The following is a 15,008-nucleotide window of genomic DNA, read 5'->3' on the forward strand; positions in this document are numbered from 1 at the left end:
CAGCAGCAGCACTTGAGTCTCTCTGGTCCCCAGAAGGAATGCAACCTCTGGCTTCCGCTGTCCCCACCCCTCCTCTGCCCCACGCCCCCAGGGCGCTCCTCCCTGCCACCTCTGTTGGAGCCCATGGTTGCCCCTGATTCCGGCACCTGCCAGCGCCAGCTCTGTCCCGGTATCTGGGCTTTGCTCCCTCTCAGGCCTTCACCGCGCCTGGGTTATCACAGCCCCTCCAACCTGGCCTCCTGCTTCCCATCCTGCGGCCCGTCACTCTGTGCTTGCGGCAGCTGCAGTGGGCATCTGGTGCCACGTCTCCCCAGTGATGTAACCTCTTCCTGGGACCCGCTCCCCAGCTTCCTGTTCATCCCTACCAACTGCCAGGGACGCCAGGAGCTCTGAGCTCTGTACCATGACAGACGTGACAGACGGCTCCCTGAAGGGCCTGGGGTGGGCAGCAATGGGGCCGATCCCATTCTTTCCTGGGGTCTCTCTAACTGGGGAGAGGGTGTCAGTTTCTCTCCAAGAGGGTGGGCTGCAAGATACAGAAGCTCATGCTTCCAAAAGGTCACGGTGGAGGAAGTGATTTACACCGGGAAGAAAGGAAGCGGCAACAGAGAAGGCAGACAAAGGCACCCAAGGTGACCTGGAGGCGTGATGCAACCCTGCCTCCCCCACGGTGGGCTTTTCCCGCCCTCCTCTGCTAGTTCACATCCAATCTTCCTACCAGTTCCCTTCCTCCCAGAGCCACTCTGCTGTTGGGTTTCTTTTCCTTTGTTAATCAAGAGACAGGAGCCTCCCTGAAGCCTCAAGGACCCCTCTCTCTCTGGCTCCTCCCTCCCAGTCTCCTTGCGCCAACCCTGGATTTTCAGTGCTGAGCCCCCCCAGCTTCCAGTTGGGGCTGCGTGCCGAGGACTTCCCGCCAGAGCGCCACTGTCCAGCACTTCAGGGCCCAGCACGACATTCCCGCCTCTACCTACGGCCGGCCGCTACCCCTACTGCTGCGCCCCACACCCTCCAGCCCTGGCCCCAGGCTCTGTACTGATGCCTCTCCCCCACCCCAGCTCTGTTCTCAGCAGAGAAGCTGGTTTGTGCCCCTTATCCTCCCCCCACCCTCCATCCCCCACCACGAGGAAAGTCCTCACTGTCCCAGCTCGCTGGCTCTCCTGCGCTCCGGCCTCCCACTCCCTCCCAGATGGCCCTGGACCTCAGGGTCTGCACCTGCAAACAGCCAGCAGGCTGCTCCCTGAGGCTCTGCCCACACTCGCCCTCCCTTCCCTGCTTTACCTTCATGGCGTCACCACCACCTGGCGCGCTAGTGACACGAGTCCTCTTCGGACGGCAGCCCCGAGACCACATGGCTGACTGAGTGAAGGCACAGAGGCCCTTTCGTGGCACAGCTGTGGTCAGAACCCCTCAGGGGCCCCACGTGGCCCTCAGATGGGTGCAGCCTCCCTGGCCAGCTCGAGGGCCATGCAGTCTCCTGTCCCAGCATCTTCCTGCACATCCTCTCAGCGCTCTCCGATCCTAATGACCTTGACCTTCACAGCTCAAGGTTAAGTCAGATACCTTCAAGTCTCAGTTTCTTCACCCGTGTGGGGCCCACGTGTTGTCTTCTGGCTACTGTCCCCTCGTGGCTGGGAATACGCTCTCCAGCCTCGGAACTCTGCTAGAACCTTGTGCCCCAGGGACATTATTTGCATTACGTCTCCGTCCATGTGGTGACCGAGGTGGTCCTGGGAGCAGGACAGGCCTGAGCTGGCATGCAGGGGCTCTGGAGCAGCCCACGGGGTGAGCGAGTCTTCCTTTCTGATGAGGTTTGTGCCTGGTCATCTTGTTGTCAACAGCTCCATCACGTGGGGACGCGGAAGGGGTGGCCCCCTCTGTGGACTTCGGCCAGGGCCCTGTGGACTGGGGGAGGGGATGAGATGGACTCCAGTGACTTGGGGAGGGTGCCGGGCCGCCTCCTCTGGGCCCACGGGCACCACAGTGGGGGTGTAGCGGCCGGCAGGTGCCTGAGGCCTGGTCCTGGCCGGAGACCTGCTTCCTTGCTGGGTACAGTTCCCACTTCTGTCAAATGGAGTGGGGGTGGGCTGGGGCTGCAGTGGCCCCCATGGCTCTAGGGTGCATCAGGGCGAGACCCGCCTCTGCCTCCCACGCGAGTCCTGGGAGCCAAGATCTTCCTTGCTGACCAACCCGGCTATGCTCCTCCAGGGCTGAGGGGGAGGCGCACTGGAGCCACGGGAGGGGGATCCGGCCTGAGTCCAAGCTGCTTGACTGCCCTGACACACCGCTTCCGGAGGGGTGCCACTCCCTGGGGCTCTGCCCTGCTCCCAGCTCCCAGGCTCCATGGCTGGCCGGGGACAGCACCAGGGGAGAATGGAGCTGCTCCTCCTCAGCCGAGGGGAGGGGGACTTGGGCTCTGTCCGGGTGCCCAGGACAGGAAACATCCAGAAATCTCCTCATCCAAATGCCAAACCACCAGACCCTCACCTATCTTCCCTTCCAGATACTTGGTTGCCGGAGAAGATTCTGGGGACAGGAACAGAGAGTGGGTGGTGGCCTCCGGGACACCGGGAAGGCTGGCTAGGGTGCTGGAGGAGGAATAAAGGAACTGAACGGTGTCCTTCATTCCCCTCTGACACCCCGCCCAGTGCTGGACGCAGGAGGGGCCGTGGCCTGCTGGCGGACAAAGGCAGCGGCACCAAGGGCCCTCCAGTTCCCGCCAGGCCCTCTACAGGCTGTTGTATTGAATTCCGCTTTGAAGAAAATTCATTGCCACCAGAGCTAATGGGCTTGACGCTGACACCAGAGGGAACGGCATGGTGGACCCAGGACCCGGGCACCGTGGTTTTCACCTCCGTTCCTGGCGGCTCCCGGGGAAGCCGACCTGTGGGTCCCTAGTTAGGTGGGAAAGGAGTGCGGGCCGGGGGCAGCCAGCTGGGGAGACAGCACTGCCCAGTGGCCCTCCACCTCTGTCCCTGGGTCCCCGAGGATGATGCCACTGGTGGGTGCTCAGGACGATGCCGGGCAGGTGACTAGGCCAGGATGGAGGCACCAGGCATCCGTTTCCCAGCCCTGGTGGGGAAGGCCAGTCTGAGGGCTCCCCTCCCCTCTGGCAGGCCGGGGCCCCTCAGTCCCCCTGACCCCTCAGCGCTGCTGGGGTTTGGGACTGGCCCTGGAGGTACTGAGGGGCCAGCCTGAACCAAGGGGGTATGGATGGGGCTACTCAGAGCTCTGGCCTAGGGTCTGGGCGGGGGATTATAGGGCCCATGCGCCCCACCCTGAGGCCAGCAGGCAGAGGAAGTGGTGGGGGCAGGGACGGACACAGCCACTAGCGGCAGGGTTGATAGCTGAGCTTGCTGTCTTGCATACTAATTACGTTTCTAATCAGCCAGAATGAGGCCCTGGCATCAGCAGGACATGTGGCCAGCTCTGTGAATCATCCTGGAACTGACAGAAGGTTCCGGAGGGTGGCGACCTCAGCTCGGCTGTGAGGGGTGGAGCCTGAGCCAGGTCCCTTGTCCTGGGCCCAAGGGGCACCCTGCTGCCCTGGTCTCCTGGTGGTGCCCCACACACCAGACAGCAATTCACTTGATTTTATTCCATGACACTGATTTGCTGAACCCCCCCGGCTTCCTGGGCAGGGGAAGGCAGTGGGTGGCCTGGCAGAAGAGGGGCTGGCCTCCCAGGAGGACCGGGTCCTGCTCTGCTCTGGGTAAGCACCAGCGAGGCCTCAGCCTTCCGTCCAGCCCCACCATCTCCTCTCCAGTTCATTTAAAAACTGAGCTGCCAAAATAAAACAAAATGAAGAAATAAAAACAAAAACCCTGAGTTGTTAAAAACCAAATTAAAAATCCCCTTTGGTGTCAAAAGGTCCTATTCCTAAAAGCCAGCGGGTGGGACAGTTGTGTGCGTGGGGTGTGGCGGGGCTGGGGGCCACCGTCTGTCAGGCTTCCTCCTCATCCTGCGGGCCCGGCCGCTTCAGGAGGGCGCTGTACTTGAGGGCCGTGGTCTCCGCCTGCAGCACCACCTCCACCAGGCTGAAGACGCTGATGACCTGCAGCGGAGCAGAGCCCAGTGTGGTGACCCGAACGGGCCGTGAGGGGCCAGGGGGGCCCCGGGGGACAGGCGGGGCAAGGCGCTGTTCATCTAGCTGGGCCCCAGGACCGCTCGCCCTGCCCCTCTAGGCCTCTGTCTGCCCATCTGTGAGCTGAGCCTGCTCAGGGACTGACCCAAAAGTGAACACCCTGCTTTAGAGGGATAGGCAGGGCCCTCCCCTCTCCCCTCAGTGGGTCCCCAAGGCAGGGAAGGCAGTGCCAGAAAGCTGTGGCCCAGAGGAGGTAACGTGGGTGAGCTGTGCGGTCTCGCAGGGAGAAGCTGAAACCCCACGGGGAGCTTGAGCGCTTGAGGGCAGGGGTGGGGATGCAGGAGGGACGGGTGGGGCAGGCAGGGCAGGGGTGCCCCAAGAGGCTGAGCTGAGGGGTGGGCGGGCCCGCAGCAGTGTTCTGGAAAAGCCGGCCCACCCCAGGTGCTGACCTGCTTCACTGGCTCCTGCTCCAGGTCCTGAGGCTCCCAGACAAGCGTGAGCTCCGGCTTCTTGCCCACCCTTTGGAAGTGGTGGGACCGCAGGGGCAGTGCCTGGGGGTACACACACCTGTGTTGTGGGGTGCAAGCTCTGTGTGCCACCTCCTAACCTTTGACCCCGAAAGGCTCTCCACTGCCTGGAGGCAGCTCCTCGCCTACGCCTGCCTTTGGCCTTTGAAGGAGCTCCTTGCCCCCACTCCCCGCAGCTGGTGGCTTGACCTTTGACTACTGACCACCCCCCTCACCTTGGCCTCTTGCTTCTGGCCGGCTTTCGGGAGGCCCTGCCAGGCCATCTTCTATTAAGGCAGGATTTGCAGGTGACGGAGTGCTGAGTGGCAGGGGCTGTCTACTTGAGGCCCAAGGGGGACCGGGGAACCCAAGGCTAGAGGGGTGCTGCCCCCTGGGGGTGCTGGGTCTGTTAACACAGGCTGAGGGCTGGGTTGTCTGCAGACCAAATCTGTCTGATGACCTAGACCTGAACTCTTGTCTTGCTCAATGAACTTCAGGGCAAAAGCCCTGATTGATTCCAGCTGGACTCCATTCCGTCTCTTCCACTTTGCTCCATAATGTATTAATTCCATGCTTATTCTACTTGATGTGCAGGGCTCTGCACTCCCCAAAGTGTTCTGGATGTCAGGAAAGTCAAAGCCAGGGGCAGGGGCCAGGCAGTGACCTGCTAACCACAAGGTCAGCTGAACCAGGTTCCTCAGATGGTGTCAGCACAGGCACCAAGTACCCTTGGAAAGAACCCTGAATAAGTCATCACACAGGGCAGGGCCCAAGGCAAGGGCTGGCCTCTTCCAGAGTAGCCATGGCCCCACTCTCTCATCTTTCCTTCCTTCACATTCCTGTAAGGAAATCCACCGCCCAAGCATGTGTACTCTGCTGCCCTGCACCCAACAGGGAGGGGCCCGTTCTCTGGTGGCCTGGTCCTTGGGGAAGAGGCCCAAGTCTGACTCTGGGCAGGCGGTCTGAGGCAGTCCCTCATCGCAGGCGGGTGCGGCTGGGTGCCTGGGCGTGGCTCATCAAGTGCGCTCACTTGGCACCGGCACCGGGTGGCGGCAGCTGGCAGGGGGTGTATATGCTCTGCCACCGCACGGTGAGTGTGGTGTGTTCTCCAGTGCACACGAGGACAGCAAGGGCCCTGGCCCATCCTCCACGCTTGTGTGTCTATCGGGGCTGTCCCTGGGCCAGGAACCCTTGCCAGATACCAGGGAAATATGGAGGTGACCCCAGCAGAGGGATGGGGGACAAGCAGGTGAAAACAGTGTGCAGCTCGGTGTAAATGTGAGGGGAGGGAGGGCTTTCAACAGAAGCCACGAGGTGCTGGCTCCCAGGTCACAGTGGACGTGCCTCAGTGCCGCAGAGCTGGCCTCTGCCTGCCCGGAAGGCCCCTCACCCTGGCCTGGGTGGCCGCGGGTACTCACGTTACAGTAGATACGCTTCTGCACCCCGTAGCGCAGCACCAGCACGTCGAAGGCTTGGTTCAGGACGCCTAGCACCATGGCTTCTGACTCCAGGGGGCCGCTTTCCTGCACGACAGGGCTCTAGCCAAGGCCTGGCCACGGGACATGGTATCACCCCGGGGGGGGGGCACCCCAGCTGCCGAAGGCCCCTGAGCTCCTTAAGGGCTCCTTGTGAACAGGTGCCCAGGAGGAGGGCTGGGGGGAGGCGGGGGAGGGAGTGTCAGGCCGGCGGCCTCACCTTCACGAGGATGGCAAAGAAGAGGCCGGTGCTGAGCTCCTGAACGCGCTTGGACGCCATGCGGCGGTCGTTGCAGTGGTCGGCCTGCTTTTGCAGGGCGTCGGGTTCCAGGTCCGGCAGCTCCCTGTAGCCTGGGAAGAGGGTGGGCGTGGTGTGTGTGCCTGCCACAGCTGGGTGACAGGCAGCACGATGCTCCCGGCCCAGGCAAGGTGGGGCCTTCCTGCTGCCCAGCTCCGGAGGGCTGAGAAGGTGGGCAGCCACGCTTAGGGCCCTCGAGCCCCGGCTTTTGTATAGGATTCTAATGAGCCCCCTGCAGCCGCCCCCAGCATGCTCACGGAGGTGGTGTTTCCAGGCCCAGGCTCCCCGGCTGCTCCAGCCGTCTGCCCCTTGGAGCCTGTACGTAGAGCCATGCAGCGTGGCCTCTGGCTGCTGGGGACTCACTCGGGGGCACAAGCCCTCACGACCCCCAGTGCTGCGTCTTACCGAGAGTGGCGGCCAGGAGGCGGTGCACCACCACGTCCGCAAAGCGGCGGATGGGGGACGTGAAGTGGGTGTAGAGCGGCACGTTGAGAGCGTAGTGCCGGAACTGAGCCCGGTCCTGCAGCACCCCCGAGCAGAAGTACAGTGCCATCTGGGGGGTGGGGGGGCGAGACTTAGACCCTGGCCAGGCCGGGTCAGGGCTGGGTTTGCCCTGCAAGGCCGTCACGTTCAGAGCCTCACAATGGGCTGTTTCAGAGTAGACAGCCTGCTAGGCTGCAGGTGGCCGACCACAGGCCCAAGGAGGCCAGCGGCCATTCTCTGTAAGGGGACTGATGTGGATGCCGCGAGGCTGTGCAGAGCCACGGGGTGCCCAGGCCCCTCTCCTGCTGAAGACGAATGTGGGGCTTGCCCTGCATTGCCCGGACCCCTCGGGGTGGCAGCGCACAGAACAGGCCAAAGAGCACCATGAGGGGCCCACCCCGCCTCTGTGGGGCCAAGGGGGAGGCTGGGAAACCTCAGGATGCTAGATGGCCCCTTCCCTCGGAGCCCTGTGGGACGGGCCACCCAGGCACTGGGGAGGGTGGCCCACCTGCTGAAGTCTGAGGGCAGCTTGGGAGGATCTCCTCCCCCTCGGCCGTTGCTGGGTTTTAGGGGCTGTTACCGCCAGCAACAAGAGGGGAGCTGTTTCTGAGGTGCCCCACCGCGGGATGGGAACAGGCAGCTACCGTGGAACAGGGAGAAGGGGAGGCCTGTGGCCATGCTGGGCAAGGGGCCACAGATGTCCCGTGGAGCCACCAGCAGATGCTAGGCAAGCTGCAGGGCTCTGCAAGGACACGCAGCCCACTTCCCCCCCCCCCCCCGACCTGGGTGGAACAGGAAGTAGGAGAGAAGGCCCGGGACACTACTCCCCGCATAGAGTGAAATGGGCTGTGGGCGCCTGGCTCCTCCTCTGTGGCCCAGGCCTAGTCTTTGGCTGTGACAGACCTCAGGCCCCTTAGCCCCGATCCCTGTCCTGCTAGAAGTGATGCTTGCACCCTGGCACCTCCGTGCCCCCCATACTCAACCCTGCACCAGCCAAGGGAGGGAGAGGTTTGCCAGCCGCCAGCCTCAGCCCTTCTTATCCCTGACAGGCTGTCCTGGTGCCAAGACTCAGAAGTCTGAGTTCAAAAGGCCCTCTTGCGGGGGGGCGGGGGGGGTGATGACTGGGGTGCCTGAAGAGAGGCCGAGTTTCTTGAGGGGCCCAGCCAACAGCTCCAGGCCCATAGGGGCTCTGCCCCCTGGGAGCTCTGGCCACAGTCCCTGCAGCTGCTTGCCCGGTGGTCCCCGAGCTCCTGGGGCTGGGAATCAAGGACGCCGCTGCTGCCTGGGAGCAAGAGAACAGGCTCCGCATCCAGGGCCAAAGTCACACCCTTGTGTGTTCACTCGCTTGCTCCCTGTTCACATGCACCCGCCCGCGTGCTCGGCCAAATGGCAGCGGAACCAGTTACTCTGTTGCGTTGGCTCTGGAGTTCAGGGCCCAGCTGGTGATAACCTGCTCAGCTCCCTGAGTCCTTTTCCCCTCCAGCTCCTGCTGGGGCCTGGGTTATGTTCAGGGCAAGGCCCCGGGGGAGGTGGGAGCAACCTCCACTCCGAGCCATGTCTGGGCGTTGTTCTCGGCGGCGGCCCAGATGACCTGGGGAAAGGAGGGCTCCTTTCCGTGGAGCTCCAAGGCTAGTTTGACCTTGGAGGTGGATGCCTTCCAGAGGCTGGGGGCAGGAACGGGAGCCCAATTAGCTGTCATGGCACAGTCGAGACAGGTAGATCTTGGGACCTGGGGGCTACCGTATCTCAGAGTAACTGGAGGGCAGAGTGACATCGAGCCCCTCAGCCACAGGCGCACCTGCCCCTCTGCGTGGCTTTAAGGGGCTTGGTGGGGGCAGACACTTGTGACTGGGGGGCAGGGGAAAGGCAGCCAGGCCCACACAGGGCCGGATGACTCCATTCCTGGCAGAAAATATGACTGTCAGAAAATAAATCGGCTGTGGCCAAGCTGAGGTGACCTGGTTCTTGCAAACAGATTGAATCTGCAGTGACTGAGCCCCTGAAAAATGGTTTGTCACTGCCCCTCGGCCAGATGGGGGCCCCGAGCTGGCACCATTTGTATCTGTGGGTCCCACTGACCTGACAGGTTGGTGTGGTGGCTCCTTCCCAAGACGCTTGCATCTGCCACAGGGACAGAGCAAGCTCACTATCTACCTCCCAGGCTGCCAACTGTCACACCGCCTGCAGACACAGGCCCACGGCCTCAATCCTCCTCCACTAGCTGGTGAGAGGGAGACAATTCTGCCTGGGGTCCAGAAGCCACGGTGGGATGCTGCAGGAGCCAGTCACTCCCCTCCAGGGTGCCCGCCCAACTGAGCTGCTGATTCCCTTCCCCAAGCTGGTCTGCTCTGCGGCAACTGGGCACTGAAGGCTTAGTGTGTGCCCTGTGGTGAGTCCCTGCCTTCTGCTAGGAAACAGAGCCCCAGATACCAAATGGGGGGACCTTGCAGCTCAAGCCAGGCCTTTAACCGGCCCATGGAAGCCGTCCTTGAGCAGATGAAGCAGACAAGTCTGTGTAGGAGGCGGATCAAGCTCAGGAGCCCAGGGCTCACCTGTCCTAGGTGCTGCCTCAGGGTCCTCCCCCCTCCCACCCTTAGTCCCTCTGTGTGTGGAGGTCATGGATGCTCCTAAGAGAGGAGGGAGGATGGGGACCAGGCCCCTCCTTACCTGCATAGGCCGGGAGCACATGTTGGTGAGCACCTCCTTCCGGGCCAGCGAGTACTTGTCATCTCCAAATGTTTTGGTCAGACTTTTCTAGAAGCAAATCCATGTGATACACAGTCAAGCCTGGGGAGGCTCTGGGGCCCCTGTCACCCTCTGACCATCTGAGACCTGGCTCTGGGGGGGAAGGGTATGCTGAGGGACTCAACCCTGCTCACATGGCCAGAGCCCCCAGCCCATGTGCTGCTCTGAGGTCAGTCCTTTCATGCCTTGTAGGCTGGATGGAGAGACTGGTTTCCAGTTGTCTGACCTAAGGCACCTCTCTGCCTACCCCAGGCTTAGAGCACAGATGGGAACAGCCTCCCTCCCGTGGGATCAGAGCTGAAGCCACGGGTTCCCGAGCCCCATAAGGCATAGCTCCTGGCAGAGAACATTGACACTACTTACCATAAAAAACATTCTCTGGCTTCCAATCAGCCCCTGACTGAAAGTTTCTGGGCCCAAGCCCTGCCCATCGCTGGCCACAGGATCCCTGCCCATTGGTAGGTGAGTGTTGACTCGCTTCCCTTGGCCTGCTTCTGGTGGGGAGCATGGCCCATGGCCTGGGCCTCTGTGACCTGGAGGCCTTCCCCCCTCGAGTCCCCCCTTCCCCTGCACTCCTGGCACTCACATTGAGGGCCCCGGCAGAGCTGAAGTCCATGGGCAGCCCCATCTGGTCACAGAATTCCATGAGGTCATTGAGCATCTTGGTCTGGGGCGGGGGGTGCCGGCGCAGCAGGGCCCGCTCAGGGAAGGCGCGGTGGGTCCTGTGGGCCACTGCCATGTTGGCCAGGAGCATGAACTCCTCCACGAGCCTGCAGTGGGGGGAACCGGCAGGGGTCAGGGGTTGTGGCTCCTCTCCTTTCCCAGGCTCTCTGTGGGTGGGCTCTCACGTACCCTTCAGTCTCAGCCTAGACACACTGACCCGCCTCCCGGTCTCGGTCCCCTGCTCAGGCCCCGCTCTGTGCAAGCCAGTCTGTACCAGTCTTCTCTACTTGTGTGTGAGGTTGTGCACCACCTCACCTATTAGACGGGGGATGGCGCTGTCTTATTCTCTGCTGTACCCCAGTGTCTGGGACCCCAGCGCCCCACGTGACCGGAAGAAGCTCTGCTGAACAACTAGCCTTCTAGAACACTCAGGGGCATCACCAGCTGGAAGGAAACAAGGAGCCCAGGTGTGCCGTGAGAACACAGAGGGCTTCCTGGGGGTGTGTGGAAGGTGGCAGCAGACCCAGGGCTCCCTTCTCCCCCTGGGGAGATGGGGGTTTCTGAGGATGAACAGGAGAGTCACAGACAGCAAGAGGGATTACCCATCCTGGGGCGAGGCGAACTTGCTGTCGAGGTGTTCAAATCCCAGAGTTAAAGTGTAATTAGAATGAACAAGTATTGACAGATATGGCTTCAAGAGACAAAGGCACACCAAGGAGCCAGGGAGGAGAGCGGGGGCTGACAGGGGCTGAAAGAGTCAGGCAACGTGGGAAGCTGGATCACACAGCCCTGAGGTCAGCACCCCCAGCACCCCCAGCTGGGGCAGGAGGCCCTATGCTGCTCCTGCACTAGGGCTCCTGTGGCATAAGATCTCTCTCTCTCTCTCTCTCTCTCTCTCTCACACACACACACACACACACACACACACACACACACACACACACGTACAAGAGCTGAAACCTCTGTAAAGGGGGCTCGGGCAAGCTGCGGCCATTGCAGCCAGGGTGTGCTGTATGGGGAAAGCCTCGCTCAGTTTAGGGAGCTCTCTCCCCGCCTTTAATCTGGGCCTCCAAGTGGCATGTCAAGCCTGTGCTCCTCCTGCGGAGGCAGAAGAGGTCAGGGAGTAAGCGAGTGCCGGTAGCCCTGGCAGCGAGCAGCCAGAGCCGGAGATGAACTTCCTCTTCCTGGAGGTGTGGGTAGTGCTTCAGGGTTAGCCTCGTCGCCTCGCCAAGCTCTTGGAAAGAGAAGCAGCCAGTGATGGGGGCCGGGGGTGGAGAATGAGCATGAGCTGACAGAGCCCCTCCTCCCAGACTGGGCCTGCCGGGGCCAAAGTGTAGCTCTGGTGTGCCAGGCTGTCCCTATCTCTCCCAGAGGCCCTCTCTACAAGGAAGAGGGGCTGTGGAAACGGCCCTCTGGCGGCGGCACCACCAGAGGGAACTGGGTCAGATCTGGGCCTTGGGAGGAGGCCCACCCAAGCCTGCAGTCCTAGCCCCTCCTCTGTGGGGAGGACTCCGGACTGGCCTGCCGTGGGGTAGGGACCCAGCTCAGGTGTAGGACTGAAGAATCAGGCCTCAGCTGGCCCTTGTACATGAAGGAAACCCTACATGTGGAATGAGGAGTTTCTACCCTACTGTGCAGTAACAGCCATTCAAGTGACCATTCTGCACCGCCCCCCCCCCCACTTGTCCTTGTGCATGTCACTTCCTGCTGAAAAACCTTTGAGGTCAGGCACCTGAACCCAACCACCATCTCCCGAGTGGAGGGATGTCTGAATCCTGGATCGATGTTCTTGTTGCAGGGAGGGCCCTGCACAACTCACAGACCTTTCCTGAGCCTCCTTTTTCTCAACTGCAGAATAGGGGTAGAAGCACCTGCTTCACACAGCGGTTGTGCCAATCAGAGGAAGTAACATGTGTCCTAAGGGCAGACCCTGGGCCTGGCACATCATCGGCCTTGAGCCACAGGGAGTGCTTTCCTCCCTCCCCACCTTCCACACCAAACGGCCTGTCTGCGGTCTGCCCTGCGAGTTTCACCCCGCCATCTGTCCCCCCTTATTTGCCTTTTCCTCACCTTCCCTGAAGGCCCAGGCTGAAGGCCTTCTCCATCATCCCCCTGGGTACCTACTGCCCACTAGCCACCTGGCAACAAGAGCCAGGCTGTTCTATGGTCCCCTGTGTCATAGTCTAGCGCTCTTTCACTCTTCGTACTTGATTTTCCTATTTGGATCTTGTCAACCCAAGAGAAGTCTCAGTTCCTGCTCAATAAATTTCTGATTTGATTTATTGTCTGTTCTTGGTCTGATACTAGGGACCATCAGCACCTAAATGCTTCAGATGCATACCTTCATTCATTCATCTGTTCACTCAGCAAACACTACCGTGTGCCAGGCGGTTCTAGACCTGCCTCCCCGTGTAGACTGAGAATCCTTGTGGGCGGGGGCACATGGCCTGTTCCCTGGAGCCCCACAGTCTCCAGCCCAGCTGCAAGTTTGGGTGAAGAGGGAACACCTCTATAACCTTGGGGCTGACCCTGGGCTGTGTTTTGCCCATGTGGCCAGCAGGGGGCAGCATGGCCCCATAGCAGGGTTTTGGTCAGGCTGCAGGCTAGGAGTGCTGAGTCCCGCAGGCAGTGGCGCTCCAGCCTGTCCCCTCCACCTGACTCCCACCTCTCGGGAACTGAATGCGTGGGGTGCCTCCACCTTGCTCCTGCTCCCACTTTCTGCAGCGGCTCTCCTGCCTCATCCTTCATGGTCTCAAGTAAGGACAAGAATACGAAGGAAGGGATAGGGAGGGTGGAGCCGATTGCCCAGAGCCCCAGGCAGTGACAAAAGAGCCAAGTCAAGCTGCTTCTCCAGCGACCCCACTGCTTGTCCTCCCTGGACACCCCCAGCACAGTCCCACGGGTCGCCTGAAGCTGGTGGGAGAAACACAAGTGTGCTCTTGTTAACCTTGAGAGAAGACAGTCTGGCAAAGCTTGAGATGCAGAGGCTGACCTTGGACAGGTCCTGTGGTCCCTCCCAGGGGCTCATTTCTCCCTGAGTGTCTCTGTCCGTCCCTCACGGCAGGGAGGCAGGAGTTAAGAGGGCAGCCCGTGGAACTCTCTCCATGACCGTTTGCTGATATCAAGCATTCATCCCAGAAACACGTCAATGTCACCAAACTGGAAGGTGGTGTAGCAGCAATAAGCCCAGACTCCCCGGGTGATGCCACGGCTCATTAGTGTTCTAGGATGGCGGCAGGGACCATTTCCTCACACCCTGTCCTCAACATCCTTCTTATACCAGCAGGTGGGGGACAGAGGGGTAGAGAGAAGATGCAAATTGCGAGGACCAGGTGGCAGAAGCGGGGCCTGGGGCACCGTGGCAGTCAAGTCCCGGGGTGGTTGGGAGGGGCACGGTGCTGCGCGAGGACGCTCCCCAGGGGAGTGTGGGAACAGGAAGGCCAAGGAAATGCGAAGTGGCCGGCAGCTGGATTCCACTGAGTTCAGAGTTTATTGTCAAAAGACGGGCCAGGGAGCAAGGAGGGAGAACTGGGCTGGCAGGTACTGGGGGTGGGCCAGGGGGCTGTCTCCGCTCTCATCTGAGGCCTGCAAAGGGTCCCCTCACTGGGCTCAACAGGTTGCCCCCTACCCCACCATGGGTCAGTTCCATGTATCGGCCAGCAGGGGGCCCCCTAGCATCTTTCTTCCACAGGACCTGGGACGTGGCAGGAGCGGCTTAGAACCCAGGAACTTCTGGGCAGCAAACAGCCTTAGTTTATAAACTGCAGTCCTGTGGCCCACGGTCCAGGGGTCTTTGGGCTCCCACTCCTCAGCCAAGGGGGCTGAAGGCTTGTGCTCTGAGGGAAGGCAGGGAGATCAGAAGAGGAACGTGGACAGCTGGCCTGTCAGCAAGCATCCCTTCCCCCTGATCTCCTTCCCCCGTCGGGGGCCAGTGCTGCATGTCCATGCCCAGCAGGCAGAGCTGTTCCGGGTGGTCAAGATGTGCCCCTGCGAGCAAACGCCACACTCCGCTGGAGTCTGGGAGGTGGGGAGGGAGGCCTGCATGCCGCCGGGGCCTCAGGCTCTGCTTCCGGACCTGGGTACCTGCCCTGGTCAGAGCCCATCCCCCCTCCTGCTCCAGTTCGGCACAGGCATGAGAGCTGGGCGGCGGGCAGGGGAGGGGGCTGGAAGTCAGCAACTTCCTGGCAGCTGCTCTAAATGGGGGCTCAGGAATGGCCACCAGCCAGGATTGCCTTCCAGAACAGCAAGCCAAGCCCTTGGAGATGGGGCCTCGGTTCCAGTCCTGGCATCTGCTGAGCACGCGGAGCCCAGGACCACCGGGGGCCCGCAGCTCTGGAGGGCTCGAGGGGGGTCTGTGACGGCCAGCTGGGGGCCGCGCCAGGATGCAGCTCATCGGCACTCATGCTCAGGACCCCACCTGCCTGTGCTCTGGGCTTCCAGGTGCTGGGCGTGGGGCAGGGGGCGGGGGGAGTGGGCAGAAGGGCAGGTGAGAGGCTTCTCATCCCCATGATGATGAGCTGCTATGGAGGGCAGGAAAAGGCTATCAGCAATCTACTCACAAGTCTACACACTCCTCACACAGTGGACACCAGTGTTTCCCAAAGTGTGTTACTGTTACTTAGAGAAAGAAGTACTAATATGTAGGAAATGTGGGGGGGGGGATTGCATTTGATGTTTTTACTATGGGACGTACCTCCCTTTGCCTTTATGATGCTAATGTGCATCAGAACAACAAGGAGCTATTAGACGTAGCATTT

The 15,008-nt window shown here is 61.3% G+C and overlaps 1 protein-coding gene across 1 annotated transcript in view; it reads right to left on the reverse strand.

Annotated features, from left to right (window-relative positions):
* Window positions 1–1,148: 1,148 nt before the first annotated feature.
* The window catches only part of DIS3L2 (DIS3 like 3'-5' exoribonuclease 2), a 348,824-nt gene continuing 334,964 nt past the window's right edge, over window positions 1,149–15,008 (reverse strand). Inside the window, exons 15-21 of the mRNA XM_039234582.1 lie at window positions 10,175–10,358; window positions 9,511–9,597; window positions 6,766–6,913; window positions 6,283–6,413; window positions 6,006–6,110; window positions 4,531–4,632; window positions 1,149–4,051 (exon numbers count right to left, since the gene is read on the reverse strand). Of these exons, the coding sequence (XP_039090513.1) occupies window positions 3,941–4,051; window positions 4,531–4,632; window positions 6,006–6,110; window positions 6,283–6,413; window positions 6,766–6,913; window positions 9,511–9,597; window positions 10,175–10,358 (868 nt within the window). The 3' untranslated portion in view covers window positions 1,149–3,940. The remainder of the gene's footprint in view (window positions 4,052–4,530; window positions 4,633–6,005; window positions 6,111–6,282; window positions 6,414–6,765; window positions 6,914–9,510; window positions 9,598–10,174; window positions 10,359–15,008) is intronic.

Source organism: Hyaena hyaena, unplaced genomic scaffold (genome assembly GCF_003009895.1).
Source record: "Hyaena hyaena isolate Hyena2069 unplaced genomic scaffold, ASM300989v1 scaffold_86, whole genome shotgun sequence".
In the NCBI taxonomy this organism is placed as follows: domain Eukaryota; kingdom Metazoa; phylum Chordata; class Mammalia; order Carnivora; family Hyaenidae; genus Hyaena; species Hyaena hyaena.